The sequence below is a fragment of the Protomyctophum parallelum genome, assembly GCF_964188405.1.
Source record: "Protomyctophum parallelum genome assembly, chromosome: 23".
NCBI classification, from domain to species: Eukaryota; Metazoa; Chordata; class Actinopteri; order Myctophiformes; family Myctophidae; genus Protomyctophum; species Protomyctophum parallelum.
Window position 1 is genome coordinate 18,501,693 of NC_139715.1, and position 18,351 is coordinate 18,520,043.

Sequence of the window (18,351 nt, forward strand, 5' to 3'; positions counted from 1 at the left end):
GTAAATGTGCTATACAAATACAGTTTGATTTGATTTGATCTGAAATGTGTTAGTTTTAGGCTATAGTAAAGAAAGTGCTCAGAAAGTGTCATAATGTGATGTGTGCTTCAAATGAGGACATTTTGAACATGTAGACATATAGAACATGACATAACATGTCCTAAATATCCTAAGATTTTCACCCTGTTTTGTTGTTACCAAAAGTATTAACAAGAAGCTTGTGACTAAATAATAACCATTATTGGATCCACAGCAACACGTTTTTCCCCCGCATTTCCTGAAAAGTAACAGTTTTGGACATACAAGGTTTCCACCCGACCCTAGGGCTTCCACTTCTAGTGATTTTTACTAAAAAAAAAAAAAACTTTAAAAGTTTATTTTTATTTTTTTAATAATATTTGTACATTTAAAAACTGTGTACATTGGTGTCTATAATGTAATGTATATACTATATATATTATAAACTATAATCTAGCTGATCTTGAGGCCTACAAAAACGTACATTTTTCAACTGTCAACTAGTACCAACGAGGTCAATTAGTGGTTTTACTAGTCGACTAGTTGCTTAAAGCCCTACCCGACAGCAATAATTCTGACTTGTTTTGACCCTGTGTCCGTCCTCTGTCCCCTCCAGGCTCCTTTGAGGACCGGGCGTCCATCGACGGGGCCACGGTGACCCTGCACAGGGTGACCCAGACGGACGCGGGCGAGTACCGCTGTGAGATCAGCGCCCCGCTGGACTCGGTCAGCCTGGGGGAGACCAACGTCACGCTCAGAGTCCTGGGTACGTCTTATATCCCATTTTGACGATGGGAACAATTCTACAAATGTTTTCTAAATACTGACAGTTTTCTGAAAAACCCTATGTTTCCATGTCAGTGGTTCTCAAACTATTCCATGTCAAGGACCCCCAAAGATATATGAAATTGGCCGCCGACCCCCGTCTGAAAATATGTTGTTTCAGGGACCCTCCCAGAAGCAAAGATTTGAGTTAAAAATGTTCGCTCTGAAAGAATATATAAAGGTTTGCACCCCATTTTCACGATTTTTCAAAAATAGCAGACCTACAAGCTCGTAGCGTGGCACTCGGTGCTTGTAGATCTGCTATTTTTCAATAGCTAAAGTATAACATAATGGTTAAAACACCAACAGGGGTTCCCGCCCAAAATGGGATATAGCAGTGGTTCCCAAACGTTTTTGTGTGAAGGACCCCCAAATTGACACTAATCTGCCCGTTGACCCCCATTTGAAGAGATAATGCCAGGGCCCATTTGTACACTCAGAGTTACAGACCCACAACAAGGGTCAATTTGGTTCCTAACTATCATTTAGCTGGGGATCCCCTGGAACCCCCTCAAGGACCCCATTTTGGGAACCACTGTTGTATAGCATATCCCATCGTCACTGGGCCCTGGGTCTGTCTAACGGTCTGACAATGGCTAGCTCATTGAGACCTGGAACGCATCTGTGTCACTTTAGATTTTAACCACAGACATTAACCATTATTTTATACTTTCCTAATTCCTACGTATTAGGCTATATGGACCCCCATTTATTTTCGATAAGTTACCTCTGGGACCCCTAACTACACTGTCAAATCCTTATTCGTGTTAATTGTACTACAAGTGGAACCAGATGGACCGGTGAACGCTCTCAGAGTTCCAGATCCAAGAAAGTCATCATAGTCTCTCAGTGGAGGTGTTTTAGGGATAAAGGCACATAGCAATTTTTACCGGCGAACGCCTCTGCTAAATCCCCAAATTATGGGTTTAGGGATAGTGCCCTGGATCTCTTCTCCACTAGGCCCCATTTGTTGTCAATAGGTTTAGTCACCGTTTTCATCTAGTTTTTATTTAGTTTTGGTCAGTAGTCCGGCGAACATTTTTCATCATAGTTTTAGACAGTCGACGAAATCAACACCGTCTCTCCGCCCCCGCCCTGCAGTGCCCCCTCACACCCCGCAGTGTGAGATCCCCACCACTGCGGTGACGGGCTCCGTGGTGCAGCTGCGCTGCAGGGACCACCAGAGCGTCCCCCCGGCCACGTACGTGTGGTTCAAGGACAACAAGCAGCTGAAGACGCCGCGCCAGGGCCAGCCCAACGCCACGTACGCTATCAACGCACACACCGGAGTGCTGGTGAGTCAATGTCATCCATAATACAATGGTGCTAAGTACCATGTGCTCAAGTGCCACTTCACCCCTTTTGCAACCAGATGTTATCTCTCTAGGTCGTCCTCAGACGAGCCCTCCGTCGTCGCTTCCAGTCATGCCGGTTCTCCATAGGTCTGGCCAGCTCGTTGGTGCTTTGCGCTCCTGTGTCCGTTCTTGAGTACAACCACACATATCATGTTAATGTGGGGCGTCCTCGTGACCGGTGCCCGTGTGTTGGTTCCCACAGCACTACTTTGCTGGCTTGCAGGTCCTGGTGTCTTTGGCAGTGCCCTGCTAGTCTCATTCTTCAGGCTGCTGTTTTCTGGCTCGCCCTATTTTCTGCCTCAGATGTTAATGTTTAGGACACAAGAAACACTTTCCTGGTGTTTTTTTATGCGTGTAATGTGTGTTTTTTAGATATTTTAGTATTTCATTGGTCTCACCAATTCCTTCCTGGGCTACATGTTGTCACACCTCCACGCAATCCCCCCCTCCCCCCCCCCCCCCCCCCCCCCCCCCCCACACACACACACACACACACACACACACACACACACTCCACAAGGAGGAGCAGTGCACCAAAGCAGTATGGTCATTGTAGGAATTCAGCAATCCAGTCAAACACAACAGACTTCATTGTTATTCTGGCCATAGGGATAAAATTTGAAATTGTGCTACTGTTATCTACTACAAATACTATTAGCATTGGGTTACTGCAGTTTCTTCCAGTGCTGACCTGTCCCTTTAATGGGATATCTCACTTCCAAACATGTTTGGAGTAATTTTTATCTACTACTACTCTGGCTTTAGTTTTTTCACCTTGAACACATTTTAAGTCTCTCTCTCTCTCTCTCTCTCTCTCTCTCTCTCTCTCTCTCTCTCTCTCTCTCTCTCTCAGGAGTTCAAGGCGGTGTCAAAGGAAGACAGCGGTCAATATCGATGTCAGTCCTCTAACGACGTGGGTCCCCCCAAGATGTGTGAGGGAAACCACTTGGCCATAGGTGAGTGACTCTCTCTCTCTCTCTCTCTCTGGGTGTGTGTGTTTGTGCGTGTGTGCGTTTGTGTGTGTATTACTATACTTATGTTCAAGTCAGTTCAATTGAATTATCTTACGGTGCCAAATCACAACATGTTGTGGTGCTTTTGGCGACGGTGGGAAGGGAAAACTCCCCTTTTACAGGAAGAGACCTCGAGCACAACCAGACTCTGGGTGTGCTGCCATCTGCCCTGAGAGAGAGAGAGAGAGAGAGAGAGAGAGGACAGACTGACTGACTGACTGACTGACTGACTGACTGACTGACTGACTATGCCTTTGGCCTGGTGGAGACAAAAAGAGAGACGGGGACACAAGGTGGACAACAGCAACAAACCATGGATCTACAGCAGAGTGATCCACCATCATTATCCATGAGAGCTTAATGTGGAACTAGAAAGCACCAAAGCTCTGCGGAAGAGGTCCAAAAGGTTGAGCCAGTGACATGTATTGATACAGGGACATGCAGTACCGTAGGAATGCTTACAGACAGAGAAGGAGAGGGGGAGACGGGTAAGATTGTGCCCTCGGTGACAAGTTTTTGATTTTTGGTGTTAGGTGTGGGCATAAGGTTTGACTTCCCTCCCAGCTAGGAGGAGCGAGCAGCTCAGTCAGTCCTCCCATCAGTCCAACCATATAGCAGCATACCTAAATGCAGCCATAACTGCCTTAAGCTTGATCAAAAAGGAACATGTTTAGCCTCATCTTCTATGCACTTGCAGTCTTGCACAGTTGAGTGATCCTCTGAAACAAACCTGGCTTGTCATGACGTGAATTCACAGTGTTCCATTTGTCACATTGCCCAGCATTATTATTTGTTTTGCCTCCTGGGCGATAAACAGCACCAGCCCTAGGGTATGGCAGTGGTAAATGCCACCACGTGCTGAGCTGTCACTTGTGAGCGACCTCACTGTTGGAGAGGATGCCGGCGCATCAAACATGGCCGTTATGGATCAAAAACGTTGTAGCTCGAGACCCAAAAGAGAAATTAGACGTTTGCCCGGGACCCAAGCTAGTGAAAATAGCAGATCTCAAACTGCCTCCCCCTGGCCAGCTGACCTGATGGAGGGGAAAGGAACTGGTTGGAATAACGTGTTCCTTCCACGCGCTACGTCCAACCAGGGAAACTCCACCCTGTCAGGTGTAAAGGAGCAACTTGGGCACTCAGGCATGAAGGAAGCATGAGTTCAAGTCTGTTGCTCTCCCCTTGTCCCCCATATATGGGGACTAGGTTGGTGGTGGGTGTGTAGAGCCCAGGATCACATTAGATGATTGACACAGGGGTGAAAAATGGGTTACACAATCGTGGGATAAAAAATATATAAAAAAAAAAAATATATAGCAGATCTCCAAGCTCACTAATGTGTCACGAAGCCCTGCGTTGTGAGCTTGTAGCTTGGCTATTTTCACTACTTCTTAAACATTTTGTTTTCTAATTTATGGAATTTCTTAAATTTTTGAGGGTCGATAGCCCCTCCTACGTACAGTATGTCCAGCTTTTAGTGTATGTGCCGTGCACAAACGTTGACCTACCTGTACACAAATCTGAAATTCCATTGACAATGAATGGACAATGTAGAGTGTAACACAAACATTGAAGACAAAGGTGCGGACTCAAATTCTGATTGGCCGGAATGAGATGATGTATGATGATGTACGGTGATATAAAGATCCTCCCTCACTTCACACGGGTGTGATTCTTCTTTTATCTTCATGAAATTTCTGAAAATAACCATTGCTTTTGTTTTGAATTGATGGAAATGTTTGCTTTTTTTGGGCGTATGTTTTTTGAAAATAATTTGAAATAATTATGGGCAGAACAAACATAGGCCGATGCCGATGTGTGGATGCTATATGGTTAGAGGCTTTTTTTTGCTGATTTCACAGATATGATTTATATTTTGACCTTTACTGTGCCTTGGACAGACAAAAACATTTTGAAAACCACCCAAATAAAATCCACCGTCGGCCTCTGCAACCATCCTCGCATGACAATCGATGTGCTTCGAGTCTGTTCCCGAAAACGCTAATGCTATTTGCTTTTTCATTCTTGCTCACTGCGTACTCTGTCATATTTACACGTGAAACGATGCAGCCATGCAGCCTAATGAGGCGTGGAGAAGGCTCGCTCCTCTGCCATTTGTCTTGTCTTGCCTGCTCGGTGGCACGGACGCTAACTCAGAGCAAAGCAGTGCTTCTCAAAGTGGGGAGTGGGCTCTTGAAAAGGGGGTCCCAGAGGGTCACCCGCCAAATGATAATGATGGATAGCAGTGTTGCAACCTTTGGTAACTTCAAACTTCGTTTTAACCATGAAACATTCATCGAAAACACCCCGTCCTTTTTTACGGTGACTGATGCTGCTCTCTCAATACGTGCGGTGCATGTGTTTTTTCTTAATCACTATTTTCATTTATTTTTTTAATAATCAGGAATAAGAACAAAGCTCCATAAAAAAGTCAAAAAAATATATATAAACAATACATTAAAATGGGGGTTGAAGTTACAATGGGTTTGTATAGGAAGGCATATAGGACGGCAGCTAAAATAAATATCTAAATACTGAATCAAGCAATGTAAAAACACTGTCTGGGGTGCTCACATATAGCCTAGCGTTGAGATACTAATATACCACTGCGCTGCCTGGGGGCAATATGGAGTGCAGGCAGATGAAGTCTGGCTATGCCAGGCTAGCTCACATATTCTCGCCGGAATAGATGATTAAATTACCTTTTTCTTTTTTGAGGGTCGCTAGCCTCTCCTATATCCAGCTTTTGGTGTATGTGCACAAACTTGGTCCTACACAAACTCCCATTAAATTCCCATTGACAATGAATGGACAATTGTACGTCATAGTCTCTGAGCAAATAGACACGGGTGTGATTCTTTTATATATATTATATATATATATATATATATATATATCCCTTTAAAAAACATTCTGGGCGGGAACCCCTTTTGTTGTTTTAACTAAGCATTATGTTATACTTTAGCTATTGAAAAATAGCAGATCTACAAGCTCATAGCGCACCACGGAGTGGCACTCTACGAGCTTGTAGGTCTGCTATTTTTGAAAAATCACGAAAATGCGGCACAAATCATTGAATATATATTCTTTCAGAGCGATTTTGTATTTTATTTTTATGTTGCGTCTCTCTGAATAAGTAAATAACTGAATGCCTATACAGTGTGAATTGTAATGGTCTCCTCTTGTTGCCTCCAGAGGACGTGAATGTAGCGGCGGTGGTGGCGGTGGTGGTGGTCATCTGTCTGCTGGTGGTCATCTGTGGCTGTGGCGGCTACGTCCTGCACCGCAACGGCTTCTTCAGCCGTGAGTACATAGGCCTGCCTGCTCTATACCAGTCTATACCGCTTTGATCTGGTCAGTACATAGGCCTGCCTGCTCTATACCAGTCTATACCGCTTTGATCTGGACAGTATATAGGCCTGCCTGCTCTATACCAGTCTATACCGCTTTGATCTGGTCAGTACATAGGCCTGCCTGCTCTATACCAGTCTATACCGCTTTGATCTGGTCAGTACATAGGCCTGCCTGCTCTATACCAGTCTATACCGCTTTGATCTGGTCAGTACATAGGCCTGCCTGCTCTATACCAGTCTATAGCGCTTTGATCTGGTCAGTAACGCCGCCTATGAAGCGTTCTAATTGTCATTATGATGCATTACGGGGCACAGCAGTGGCACCATTTGATGGTACCACACAGATTCAAATTCATGTTTGGTGAATCATGACCATGAAACATTGTATTGTGTCAAAAAAGACATTATTATTATTATTATTATTCACCAGTCATGATGATTCACTCATTGTGTGACCCAGCACTGCACATTGGCCTATTAATTAGATGATTCAGGTGCGCTGCCTTCGGCTGTCAGTTATTGATAGCAGCGGTCATTATTGAAAAAATAACAGACCGATCAGAATCAATCATTCAACCGAGCCATTTAATTAAGTGTGATTTTAAGTCACTATACTGTGTGGTTGGTGTACTGTAGGCAACTATCCATCCATCCAGCCATCCATCCTAACCTCAATTATAATATTATAAGGACATTGCCAAAACAAATGTGAAATACAGTCAAGACTGTCTATCTGTGTAAACGGATAGCAATTTCTCAAGGTTTTGCAGAACTGTCTGTCTGTCTGTCTGTCTGTCTGTCTGTCTGTCTGTCTGTCTGTCTGTCTGTCTGTCTGTCTGTCTGTCTGTCTGTCTGGGTCTGTTTCTCTGTCTCTCTCTCTCTGTCTCTCTCTCTCTGTCTCTCTCTCTCTGTCTCTCTCTCTCTGTCTCTCTCCCCTGCAGTGTGGTAGTTTTAGTTTTCATATGGTTGTTTGCTAGTTGTGTGCTCATTCATCAGGGAGGCCGGTCGCGTTCCCCGGCCGCAGACGACCTCTGTGAATTGATTCTGTTGGATCAGATGTCTTTGTCCTGCAATAACATAACTGTGACTTTTCTTTCTGGCTTCTGTTCTTCTTTAACCGTCTGTCTGTCTATCTGTCCGTCCGTCCGTCCGTCCGTCCGTCCGTCCATCCATCCAGGACACAGAGGAAGGTAAGATATCGTTTTGTGTTGAAAACGGACGTCTTTAATGTCAGTGGTTCTCAAACTGTGGTCCGGTTTGTGGGGCGTCACGTCCCCCCCCCCCCCCCCCCCCCCGAAAAGCACGTACAGTACACGAAACGGGTCGGTGGTCATTATGGAGAAATCACACCCTGACAGGATGATTAAACACTGAGACGAAGTCCAGGTCTTTAACCCATTTTGGACTGAGGTCGATTAAAAAAAGGCTTCTAAATCCTAACAATTATCTGAAAAGCCCATGTTTCTATGTCAGTGGTGCTCAACCTTTTTCATGTCAAGGACCCCCAGAATTATCTCTATTGGGCCATGGACCCCCATCTCAAAATATGTAGTTCCAGGGACCCCCCAGAAGCCAATATTTTAGTTAAAAATGTTCGCTCTGAAATATATATTCAATGATTTGCGCCACATTTTAACGATTTTTCAAAAATAGCAGACCTACAAGCTCGTAGCGCGCCACTCGGTGGCGCGCTACGAGCTTGTAGATCTGCTATTTTTCAATAGCTAAATTATAACATAATGTTTAAACCACCAAAAGGGGCTCCCGCCCAAAATGGATTAATCATCCTGAAGGGATTCTATTTCTCGATAATGACCGCCGACCCGTTTATTAGCCCGCTTATTACACGCCTACTTAATAAAAGAAATTATACATTGACCCAAAAGTAACAACAAAACAAGGTATTTCCTTGCTCACAGTAATGAAAGTATTCCATCAGTGTTGCGTCCGGGCCGTCTGCCCAGCTGCAGCATAGTCACCTCGAAAAGCAAGGAGGTGTTGATCAAATAGAATACATTTTCGATTACTGCGTCTATTTCTCGCTTCAGGCGTTCTCAAAAACGTTCTTGAGAGCAACGTTAGTTGTAAATGACATCGTGGGTGTGTTTACATGGCTGTCATGTTGGATACGGCATGAATTCCAATCATGTTTGTGTGTTATAGGCTTGACGGCATTAAATAAATGTACTAAAAAGAATCCTTCGGTGTTGCGTCATCGTGAACGCAGGCAATGTTTCTATTTTAATCAATGAAGGGCGCTCCACTGCCAACGTTGCATTTGATGAGCTGATATTGATGATATTGAACTCCCCCCAATGACCCCTGGGGGTCCTCGGACCACACTTTAAGAACCACTGGTGGGACTAACGTTTGCACAGTGTGTGCGTGTGTGTGTGTGTGTGTGTGTGTGTGTGTGTGTGCCCGCGTGATGTGCGAGTGTGCATGCCTGCTTGCTTGTGCGCTCATGCGTGCATAGTGAGTCAGGATTGTGCCCAGTGACAGCTGTGTGTGTGTGTGTGTTTGGGTGTGTGTGCGTGATGTGCCCTCCTCCAAACTAGCAGATCCACAAGCTCACAACATCTCGCTTCGTGGCGTGTTGTGAGTTGTAGATCTGCTATTTTGCAAGAAACCGGCACACGTAATTGTGTGCCGGTTTCTTGCAAAACAGCAGATCCTAAGCTGGAGGCTAAGGATGTCCTCACAACTATAGTAATACAAACGTATGTGTGTGTGTGTGTGCGTGTGCGCGCGTGGGATTCCTACTCATCCATCATGACAGACAACAGCATGTGCACAAAGAGTGGGCATCGTTTTTGTCGTGCTGCTAAACCCACGTCACTTCAGTCACACTCACACAGACGGTACAAGACAGAAGGCGTAAAAACAAAGTCAAAAAGCTCCGTTTTACTTTTCAAGTATAGAAGGTAGAGGTGAAAGTGTGAGGACGGAATGCTTTGTTATTGTCAGTCGCCGTTGATAAGGGAACAAAATGACACTGTGTGTGGGTGTATCTCACCTGGGAACCAGTGAGATACTCTTCATGTGACCACCGCGCTCTGACTGTAGGTGCGCTACCCGTTCAAAACATATACAAAATAACAGTAGTGGGTCGCACACAGCAAGACTTCAGTTCAAATTGTTTCTTTCATATTTGAACAGGGACAAACGTTTCGGCTATCCAGCCTTCATCAGTGTGGAGTGTGACTGAATGTAGGTTCCTTTTAAAGGACTGGTGACATGGTGCAGGTGCACAAAATCACCGCTAATCACCTCACATCACACCCGGTGGGTAATCACAGATTGGGACTGTGTAATAAAGTCTCTGTCAGTCTGTGAACTGAAGTAGGGCTGATGTCAGGTGTTGGTGGTCGATTGGAGGCATGTCCAGTTCCTGACTATACTGTTGCTCTACAGCTGTTGTCTTAGTGTCAGACCGGTCTATATAAAGACACTTACATACAGTTGACCTGCTCACTTTGTTGTCCTTTGTTGTACCTTCCACCCACTTTTGAAATCGATGTTAAAGATTGAAACGATTAAAGTATCTATTTGTTTGCTTATATAGGCCCACGTATGAATAAATATTAAGTCAAATCACTGTTTGAAATTATGTCTATACCTAAAAATGCAATAGGCATGCAATAGGCTATATGAAAAGAACATTTAACATTAATTATACAATTAAATATATATTTAATCCTTATTCAACATGATAAAAAATAGCTGATCTACAAGCGTACAGCACGTCACAATGTTGTGCGTTGTGCGCTTGTAGATTGTCTGTTTTTTAAAACAAAACAAACAGAAAAAAGTTCAAAATCAGGACACAGACGCTGCATAATTGCCAATGCCCGATGCCTTCAAAAAAGCCAAACAGTAGCCCGTATATCGTCCAAAAGCAGCGGATACATCAGGGCTGTACTTATTAGTGCCTTCAGATGTGACTCCCGTCTTTTTGTTTCTTGTAAAGATCTGATGCTCATCCCCGCTGAGCTAACCGGACCTGTCAGTGTAGACGCTCCTATTTATAGAAACGGAGTGTGAGAGGATGTGACATGAATTTTGATGCGCCAACGGTGAAGCCGCGCAGCAGGAGAGCCCCACAGCACACCGCGACCACACACACACACACGTCTGACCAAGCATCCCTTAATTGAATGCGTTCGTGACGCATTGTGAGCGTGTAGATTTTTTGGTGTTAGTGACCCAACTCCAGAAATCATTCCGCACAGATGCTCCGTGATTTGCGTTTGCCAGGTAGTAGTACGTACATTGTAATGTGTGAGGAGGGCCGTGTTTTTCCAATTACATTGTTTTATATATATATATATATATATATATATATACTGTATATTGTATAATATCACTTACCGTACCTTTAACCAATTACGCCCCATTTTATACTTCGACTATGCAAAAATGGCCGACAATCAATTAATTTGATTAGCCGCAGCTGTGTTTACATCGCAGTGTGTAGTCTCAGCCTTATACAGCCTGCCATGTTTTTAATCTGCTGTGTTTTTTTTGTTTTTTTTGTATTTTTACCTGAACTGGAAAACAAAACTTCCAAACCAGCCTAGGGTTACATGCCCTGTTTAAAACTGCTTTGTTGACGAACCGCTGCATGTGACTGGCTACTGCTACTGACAAGACCGCACCCCCCTACATGTGACTGGCTCTCTACTGACAAGACCACACCCCCCTACATGTGACTGGCTCTCTACTGACAAGACCCCACCCCCCAACATGTGACTGGCTCTCTACTGACAAGACCCTACCCCCCTAATATCAGAGCATGGTGTGCAGTGTAAGTCCTAACGTCACCCATGTACATATCATCGCTGTCGGGTAGAAACCTGGTCCATGTCCAACACAGCTACTTTTCAGGAAATGGAAGAGGTTCCATTGGATCCAATGTACTGTACTGTAGACTACTGTATTTAGTCACAAGCTCTTGTTAATGCTCTTCATTGGTTCAATATTGATGAAATCCACAGGCCACTTACCTTGCCATGATGTAACTTCAAAGGTTGGGCGAGAAATCATTATTTATTATTTATTTTCGAAATTACACTGAGTAATCAAACTCATTTTCAGTTTCGTTGAGTAATACAATAACAAAAATCACATCAGAAGATCAGGAAAAGAAAATCTAAAATAATTGCTCCATTAATTGGAAATTGATCATTCGAAATATGCTCGTCGTTGACTTTAGATTGTATGCAGGTGAAGAGACCCGGTATTTATTTATTTGTATTGTAATCCCCATCTTAGATCGCCTCATATAAGAACTGTGTTATAAATGTCCCGGGCCGCTTCACTCATATGGATATGAAGAATCAGACACGTCCCCAACAATAGGGCAGTTTGTTTATTTTTGGACCACAATTCTGTGAACCCCTTGGAACCAGGGGATGAGCGAGTGTCAGGTCTTGGGTGCTCTATTATTTTTGATTTCTTGCCCAGTGCACCATGGCAAGGTACCTACCAAACCCAAAGTGGTCTAGCCTTTTAACAACTTTCACCAAATTGCCAGTCAACATATTGTGAAACTGGAGAGATCTGCTATTTTTGTTACTTTTGTGTGACACTGTAGTGTGACAAAGTAAGTTTAAATATGGAGATGCAAGGTTTCTGCCCAACAGCAACAATATCCAACTCTTTGAAGCCCTCCGATTTGGCCACTGAACCCCCCCCCCCTCCCCACCCCACCATTGCAGGTCATTCTGGATCTCCCAGTGTCACGGGGTGTCCCACATCAGCAATCAAAACCTGCACACCTGCACCGCCAGAACAGACGACATGTGAGTGAACGAGTGACAGGTGGGGGTGGGGGGGGACGAGACGAGACGGGACGGGACGGGACGGGACAGGGAGAGCAGACGAAACCAAAGCAAACCAACCAGCAGATAAACATTACGGCTGCCTTGAGAAACGCGTGTGTGTGTGTGTGTGTGTGTGTGTCACTTCGCTCGGTCTCAGTACTGTATGTGTCACCACTTAAACCCTATTACACTCCATTGACCGTAGTTCCCCAGGGGTCTGTTCATGGCCCCCCTCCTTTTCCCACCACCTCTCCTCTACGCCAGATCTTGAAAATAGACAATCTACAAGCTTGGCTGTAGAAACAGGGTCATGTGGTTAAATGCTTTTCTGTCCATTGTGGCTTGGGGGGGGGGGGGGGGGGGGGGGTCATTTGTCTTTCTTAACCGAGGGGTGTGTGTGTGTGTGTGTGTGTGTGTGTGTGTGTGTGTGTGTGTGTGTGTGTGTGTGTGTGTGTGTGTGTGTGTGTGTGTGTGTGTGTGTGTGTGTGTGTGTGTGTGTGTGTGTGTGTGTGTGTGTGATATACGTTCATTATGCAGGGTACAGATACAGTATGATGCAGGACACCACAGATCTGTCCTTGTGCGGTGTGTCACAGTGTCCTCTACGTAGGGGGGGGGGGTGTCAAGCTGTCCCTGCTAAGTGCTCGTGTGTGTGTGTGTGTGTGTGTGTGTGTGTGTTTTAACAGATCCAATGTCAACTACATCCCTCCACCGCAAGAAGTGAGCGTGAGTACTCTCTCTCTATCTATATCAGTGTCTCTCTGCCTTTCTCTCTCTCTCTGTCTGTCTCTCTCTCTCTCTAAAGATGCAGATATATGGACAGTGTTTGCACATACGCAGTGGTGTAAAAAGTACTGTTTTACTTGAGTAAAAGTATCAATACTGCAATGTAGTCCCATATGCAAAATGTACAAAGTCCAAATGTATCTGCATCAAAATGTACTTAAAGTACTAAAAGTAAAATATTGCAGAATGTCCCATTTCACTAGTTCAAAATGTGTACAACATCTTTTGAAAATAGCCGATATACAAGCTCACGCGATGCGACACATTGTGATCACAACGCGAGCGGATGATGTCGTTACATAATGTTGTAGTCATTGTTTTGTAGTCATCAGGCCGGAACCCTCAATCTGGAACTTCCTTTCCCTCAAACCGGAAGAATAATACCTTCCAAATAAAATCGTCACTCATCACCCGCTCCCGTCCAGGCTACTTGTAACAGAGTATTTCTATATTGCAGTATGTATACTTTTGCTCATGCGAGTACTTCTTTCCACCACTGCATATTATGGCACCGGGTACAGAAAATGGACCCAGCGGGTTGCCAATGAAAGGTACAGAGAGAACATGGAACTACACTGGATCCATTGGAACACACATTCTTTTTCTTTTTCATTCGTTTTTGTATCCATTTCCTGAGACGTAACCGTTTTGGATATACAAGGTTTCTCCACCCGACAGTGGCACTGGCACTAACCTTTACCCAAGTGTGCTTTACTCCGCAATGAATTGCTCACGAAATTTGCTGTTGTTCTTTAGAAGTGACTCAAACCATTGTTGCAGTGCAAATACAGATAAACACAATGTAATCTCTCTCTCTCTCTCTCTCTCTCCCCCCCCCCCCCCCCCTCAGCCCCAGGACTTCAAACATACCCAATCGTTCATGCTGTGAGAAGCAGGTCTTCTTTTGGTTCAGTTTTGCTTTAATGTGCCAACACTGGATTTATTTTTATTCTCCTTCATTTTTCTATTTTTGGACTCAAAAGAAGGAACTTCTTCGCCCCCTCCCCCAGTGCAGACACCATACTGTTGTCAATCTAACACCCACACTTTTTTTTTTCAAGGACCCCTGTAACTCGAGAGAGTGCATATGGACCCGTAAGGATCCATTTGGTTCCATTTGTACGTTCTCAGAGTTACAGATCCGTAAGTGTCCATTTGATTTCATTTGTACGCTCACAGAGTTACAGACCCGTAAGGGTCCATTTGGTTCTATTTGTACGCTCTCAGAGTTACAGACCCGTAAGGGTCCATTTGGTTCTATTTGTACGCTCTCAGAGTTACAGACCCGTAAGGGTCCATTTGGTTCTATTTGTACGCTCTCAGAGTTGAAGACCCGTAAGGTTCCATTTGATTCCATTTGTACGCTCTCAGAGTTACAGATCCGTAAGTGTCCATTTGATTTCATTTGTACACTCACAGAGTTACAGACCCGTAAGGGTCCATTTGGTTCTATTTGTACGCTCTCAGAGTTACAGACCCGTAAGGGTCCATTTGGTTCTATTTGTACGCTCTCAGAGTTGCAGACCAGTAAGGATGCATTCGGTTGTATTTGTACTCTCAGAGTTACAGACCAATAAGGGTCCATTTGGTTCCATTTGTACACTCTCAGAGTTACAGACCAATAAGGGTCCATTTGCAAAGCGCTCAAGGAACGCTGAGGGTCCCCGGACCCCAACTTTTGAGAAACACTCTTGTGGATGGGTAGCGACAAGGGACAAACAGGTCGTCAAGGCTTTAAAAAAAGTATCCGGTTGTGTTGATGTGTTGCTATTCTGTTGCCATTGAAGTGGGCCTATGAGGTTTACTACACTTAACATGGCACAGGGCCTCCCCCTAGTGTTCAAACGATGAAACTGTTTTGTGTTCCCCCTCGATGAACTGATGACTGGATTTTTATTTTATTTATATTTTCTCACGGAAGAGTGGTCGCCTGACAAGTATGAGCGCCTCATCGTTAAATTGCCAATGTTTCCCAAAATATACTAATAAGAATTTGGGAAAATGGTCTGAAGTACATGATTTGAACACATAGCAGACTTAAATGTGCCCAAAATGACTGGTTAGCTACAGGTTTTGTGTAGAAGTGTAGTAACATTAGGCCTTCAAAGTCAAATGTTCAAGCTCAATGTTCAAATAATGCATAATTTACATAGCCATTTTCCAAATTCTTAATTTTGTTAAAAGTAAATTATGCCAATTTCACATTGAGATGCCCACAATGTTTAGGTGCCCACTCGTCTCCTCTAACCAGACGCCATTCCACAATCTCTGAATGCTACATACATGGAGACTAGAGACTATGAAGGAGGCGTTTGAAGATTGCGGGAGGCGAGAGTCTGGCCCGCGGCACTAGAGTAGGTAGGTCTTCCATGTGTCCCTTTTTATTTACTCTCTCTGCAGGCCAAAATTATGAACTACCTACGCGTTCCTTTACCAAAGACTGTCTTTTTATCGAGGAAAAACTCTTTACCTACAGTATTACACACACTATATGCCAGACTCTAGGGAACGCGTTTTCCCGCCGTTAACTTAAAAAGCCATAGGGAACAACATCTTAATTATGCAGCCGTTCGTTCCCACTTCTGCCAGTCAGTATACACACGTGCCATTTATTTACCTCGATGTGACGTCGCCGTTTGGTGGAAACCTTGTATACCGTTCAGGAAATGTAAATGAAATAACCTGTGTTGCAATTAGAGATGTCCCTCCCTTTTGCTCCCGATCCGATTCCGAACATTGGATTTGGAGTATCCGCCGATACTGATTTTTTTTTTCCCCGATCCGATATTCATATTTGTATAGAACACTATCCATATCACAGCAGTACAACATACAAGATCACAGACAATATCCAGTCTAATGTCATGATATGGGTAATTATACCCATGTACCCATTGATACTAGGGATGGCCCGATCACGTTTTCTTTGCTCCCTTTCTGATTCCGATACTTTGACAATGACGTGATCGGCCCCCGATTTACGATCACGTGATCAGATCGGGACAACTCTAGTTGCAATGGATCCAATGTAGTTATGTAGTCACTAGGGATGGGACGATAATCATTTAACTTTTTTTTTTTAAACAAAAAAAAGCATTGTGGAGATTGTCATTTATGGTGAAATTGTCCTCCGTCATACCCTTAGGAATTAACTTTTGTTGAGCTGCAACTTCAACGCCACTTAAAACCCTCCATACTTGGTATTTCTCTCTACACAAATCGATTCGGCCAAAACATAGCAGATCTACAACTTCACAACGTGTTGCAATGCAACGCAACGCATTGTGAGCTTGTAGATCTGCTATTTTTTGTCAAATGTTCCTCCCCAGATTAGGGATGCTGGGGGTTAAAGTGATTGCAACAAAAATGGCGATAATATAGTTAATCGCAATCATTTTTGTCACAATAATCGTGAAATGTCATTTTCATATTGATATTTCTAAAAACCCACAGACGCACTTAACAACTTTTGGGTGACACAGTAGCATGGAAGAAGGGCATTACTAAAAAACATAAACATTTGAAATACAGAGATACAAGGTTTCTGCCCAACATAAACGATAAGCAATCTGACAGTATTTTGTAGGGCTGCACAATGTATTGTAAATATGCAGGATTGGATTTTCTGGGTGTTATTTTGCCTGTGCTTTTGATATCCCTACCCTCTGGTCATACTTTTTATTTTATTTATTTTTTATGTCCAGTTTGAAATGTGTTTTTATTCCATGTTTATTTTCTTTGAAACAAAACAAAACATATGTTAATCATGTTTAACCCTGGTGTTTGGGGTATATTTTCAAAATGTGTCAATTTGACAAAGTTAATTAAAAAAGAAAAGAAAATAGAGACAATCTGCAAAGTGGACGCGTGGCATTGTGAGTTGCGTTGTGACTTTGTAGATAGTCTACTTTCACAATTCCGCGTACAAAGAAGAATAATAGCAAAGAACCCTGTTTGTTTTGTTTTTTGTTTGTTTGTCTGTTTTACAAATCAACAACCCTGCAAATATATGTAAAACGCTATATTGACTAATACAATATGCCGTTTTCATTTTTCTGTTTGTGTGTTTGTTTGTTTGTTTGTCTGTCATTGTTGTTTCATAGCATTAGCATTCCCCCAAGCCGTGTTCATTTCACACACGCAATGCAGTACATATCTCAACACTGAGACTATTGCAATGTTTTCTATAGATCAGTGGTTCTCAACCTTTGCAGGCCGTGACCCCCCCAATCCCAATCCCCCAAAATGACATGAATAAATAAATCCTATTTGAACTGAGGGCCCGCACCCTGACAAGCACTTGGAATTGTAGAAGTCGAGGCGTGACATTCAGTTTGACTCGGTTCCACAGATACATTGTGAATACATCTACAGCCAGTGAGCTCGTAGATTGCCTATTTAAAAAAATGTCGCCTCTTTCTTTGACCCGTTTTTATAGTACAGTTTGTTGATTACTTTTGATGCAGTAATGGTCTTCTTTCTTGTCTTTTTTTTCTCTCTTTCTTTGAGGTATTAAAAAGTCCTTAAATTGTGATCCCGACCCACAGGTTGACAACCACTGCTGTAGATAAGGGAGGCGTCTCCGACCGATTTGAGACCAACCCCCCCCCCTCGCCCTTATGTGAGACCAACCACCACCCCCCGACCCGCCCTAATGTGCCTGCATGGGAAATCTTTTTTATATACCTTGTGCCTTTTTCATTTGGAGTTTATCAGAGTTTATCTGTGGAACTGTCTTTTTTATGTGAAAGGATCTGCCTTAATCGTTTCTCGTCTTTATATTTGGTATATCATGCTACTGTTGTGTCCAATGGAGTGTCTGTTTTTCGACATGAAGTGCGAGTGCATTGCTGAGAGGTTTATTTGAATGACGATGATCAATGATAACATTAAAAAAGGGTTTTATATCAAACTTGTCTCTGTGTGCTGTGTTAATTTCATTGACTGGTGTCATGGTCATGTTACATGTAGGAAGTACCTGACTGAGTTAGGACACTGGCTATATGATCTGGACTTCTTTGATAAGCTGAATTAAAAATAAACTACTTTAAAGTGAGAACAAATGCACTATAGCCTGTTTATCAAAACCTAAAGTGTTTGTGATTAGTATATATTTTTTTTTACACTTACACATTTTTGTTAAAGAACATTTGCTTTTCTCACTTTAGACTGTAAA

The 18,351-nt window shown here is 43.4% G+C and overlaps 1 protein-coding gene across 1 annotated transcript in view; it reads left to right on the forward strand.

Moving 5' to 3' along the window:
• The window catches only part of jam2a (junctional adhesion molecule 2a), a 39,291-nt gene extending 21,204 nt beyond the window's left edge, over positions 1 to 18,087 (forward strand). The window contains exons 4-9 of the mRNA XM_083758738.1: positions 635 to 784; positions 1,945 to 2,138; positions 3,052 to 3,154; positions 6,407 to 6,514; positions 13,076 to 13,115; positions 14,026 to 18,087. Of these exons, the coding sequence (XP_083614864.1) occupies positions 635 to 784; positions 1,945 to 2,138; positions 3,052 to 3,154; positions 6,407 to 6,514; positions 13,076 to 13,113 (593 nt within the window). The 3' untranslated portion in view covers positions 13,114 to 13,115; positions 14,026 to 18,087. The remainder of the gene's footprint in view (positions 1 to 634; positions 785 to 1,944; positions 2,139 to 3,051; positions 3,155 to 6,406; positions 6,515 to 13,075; positions 13,116 to 14,025) is intronic.
• Positions 18,088 to 18,351: the final 264 nt, after the last annotated feature.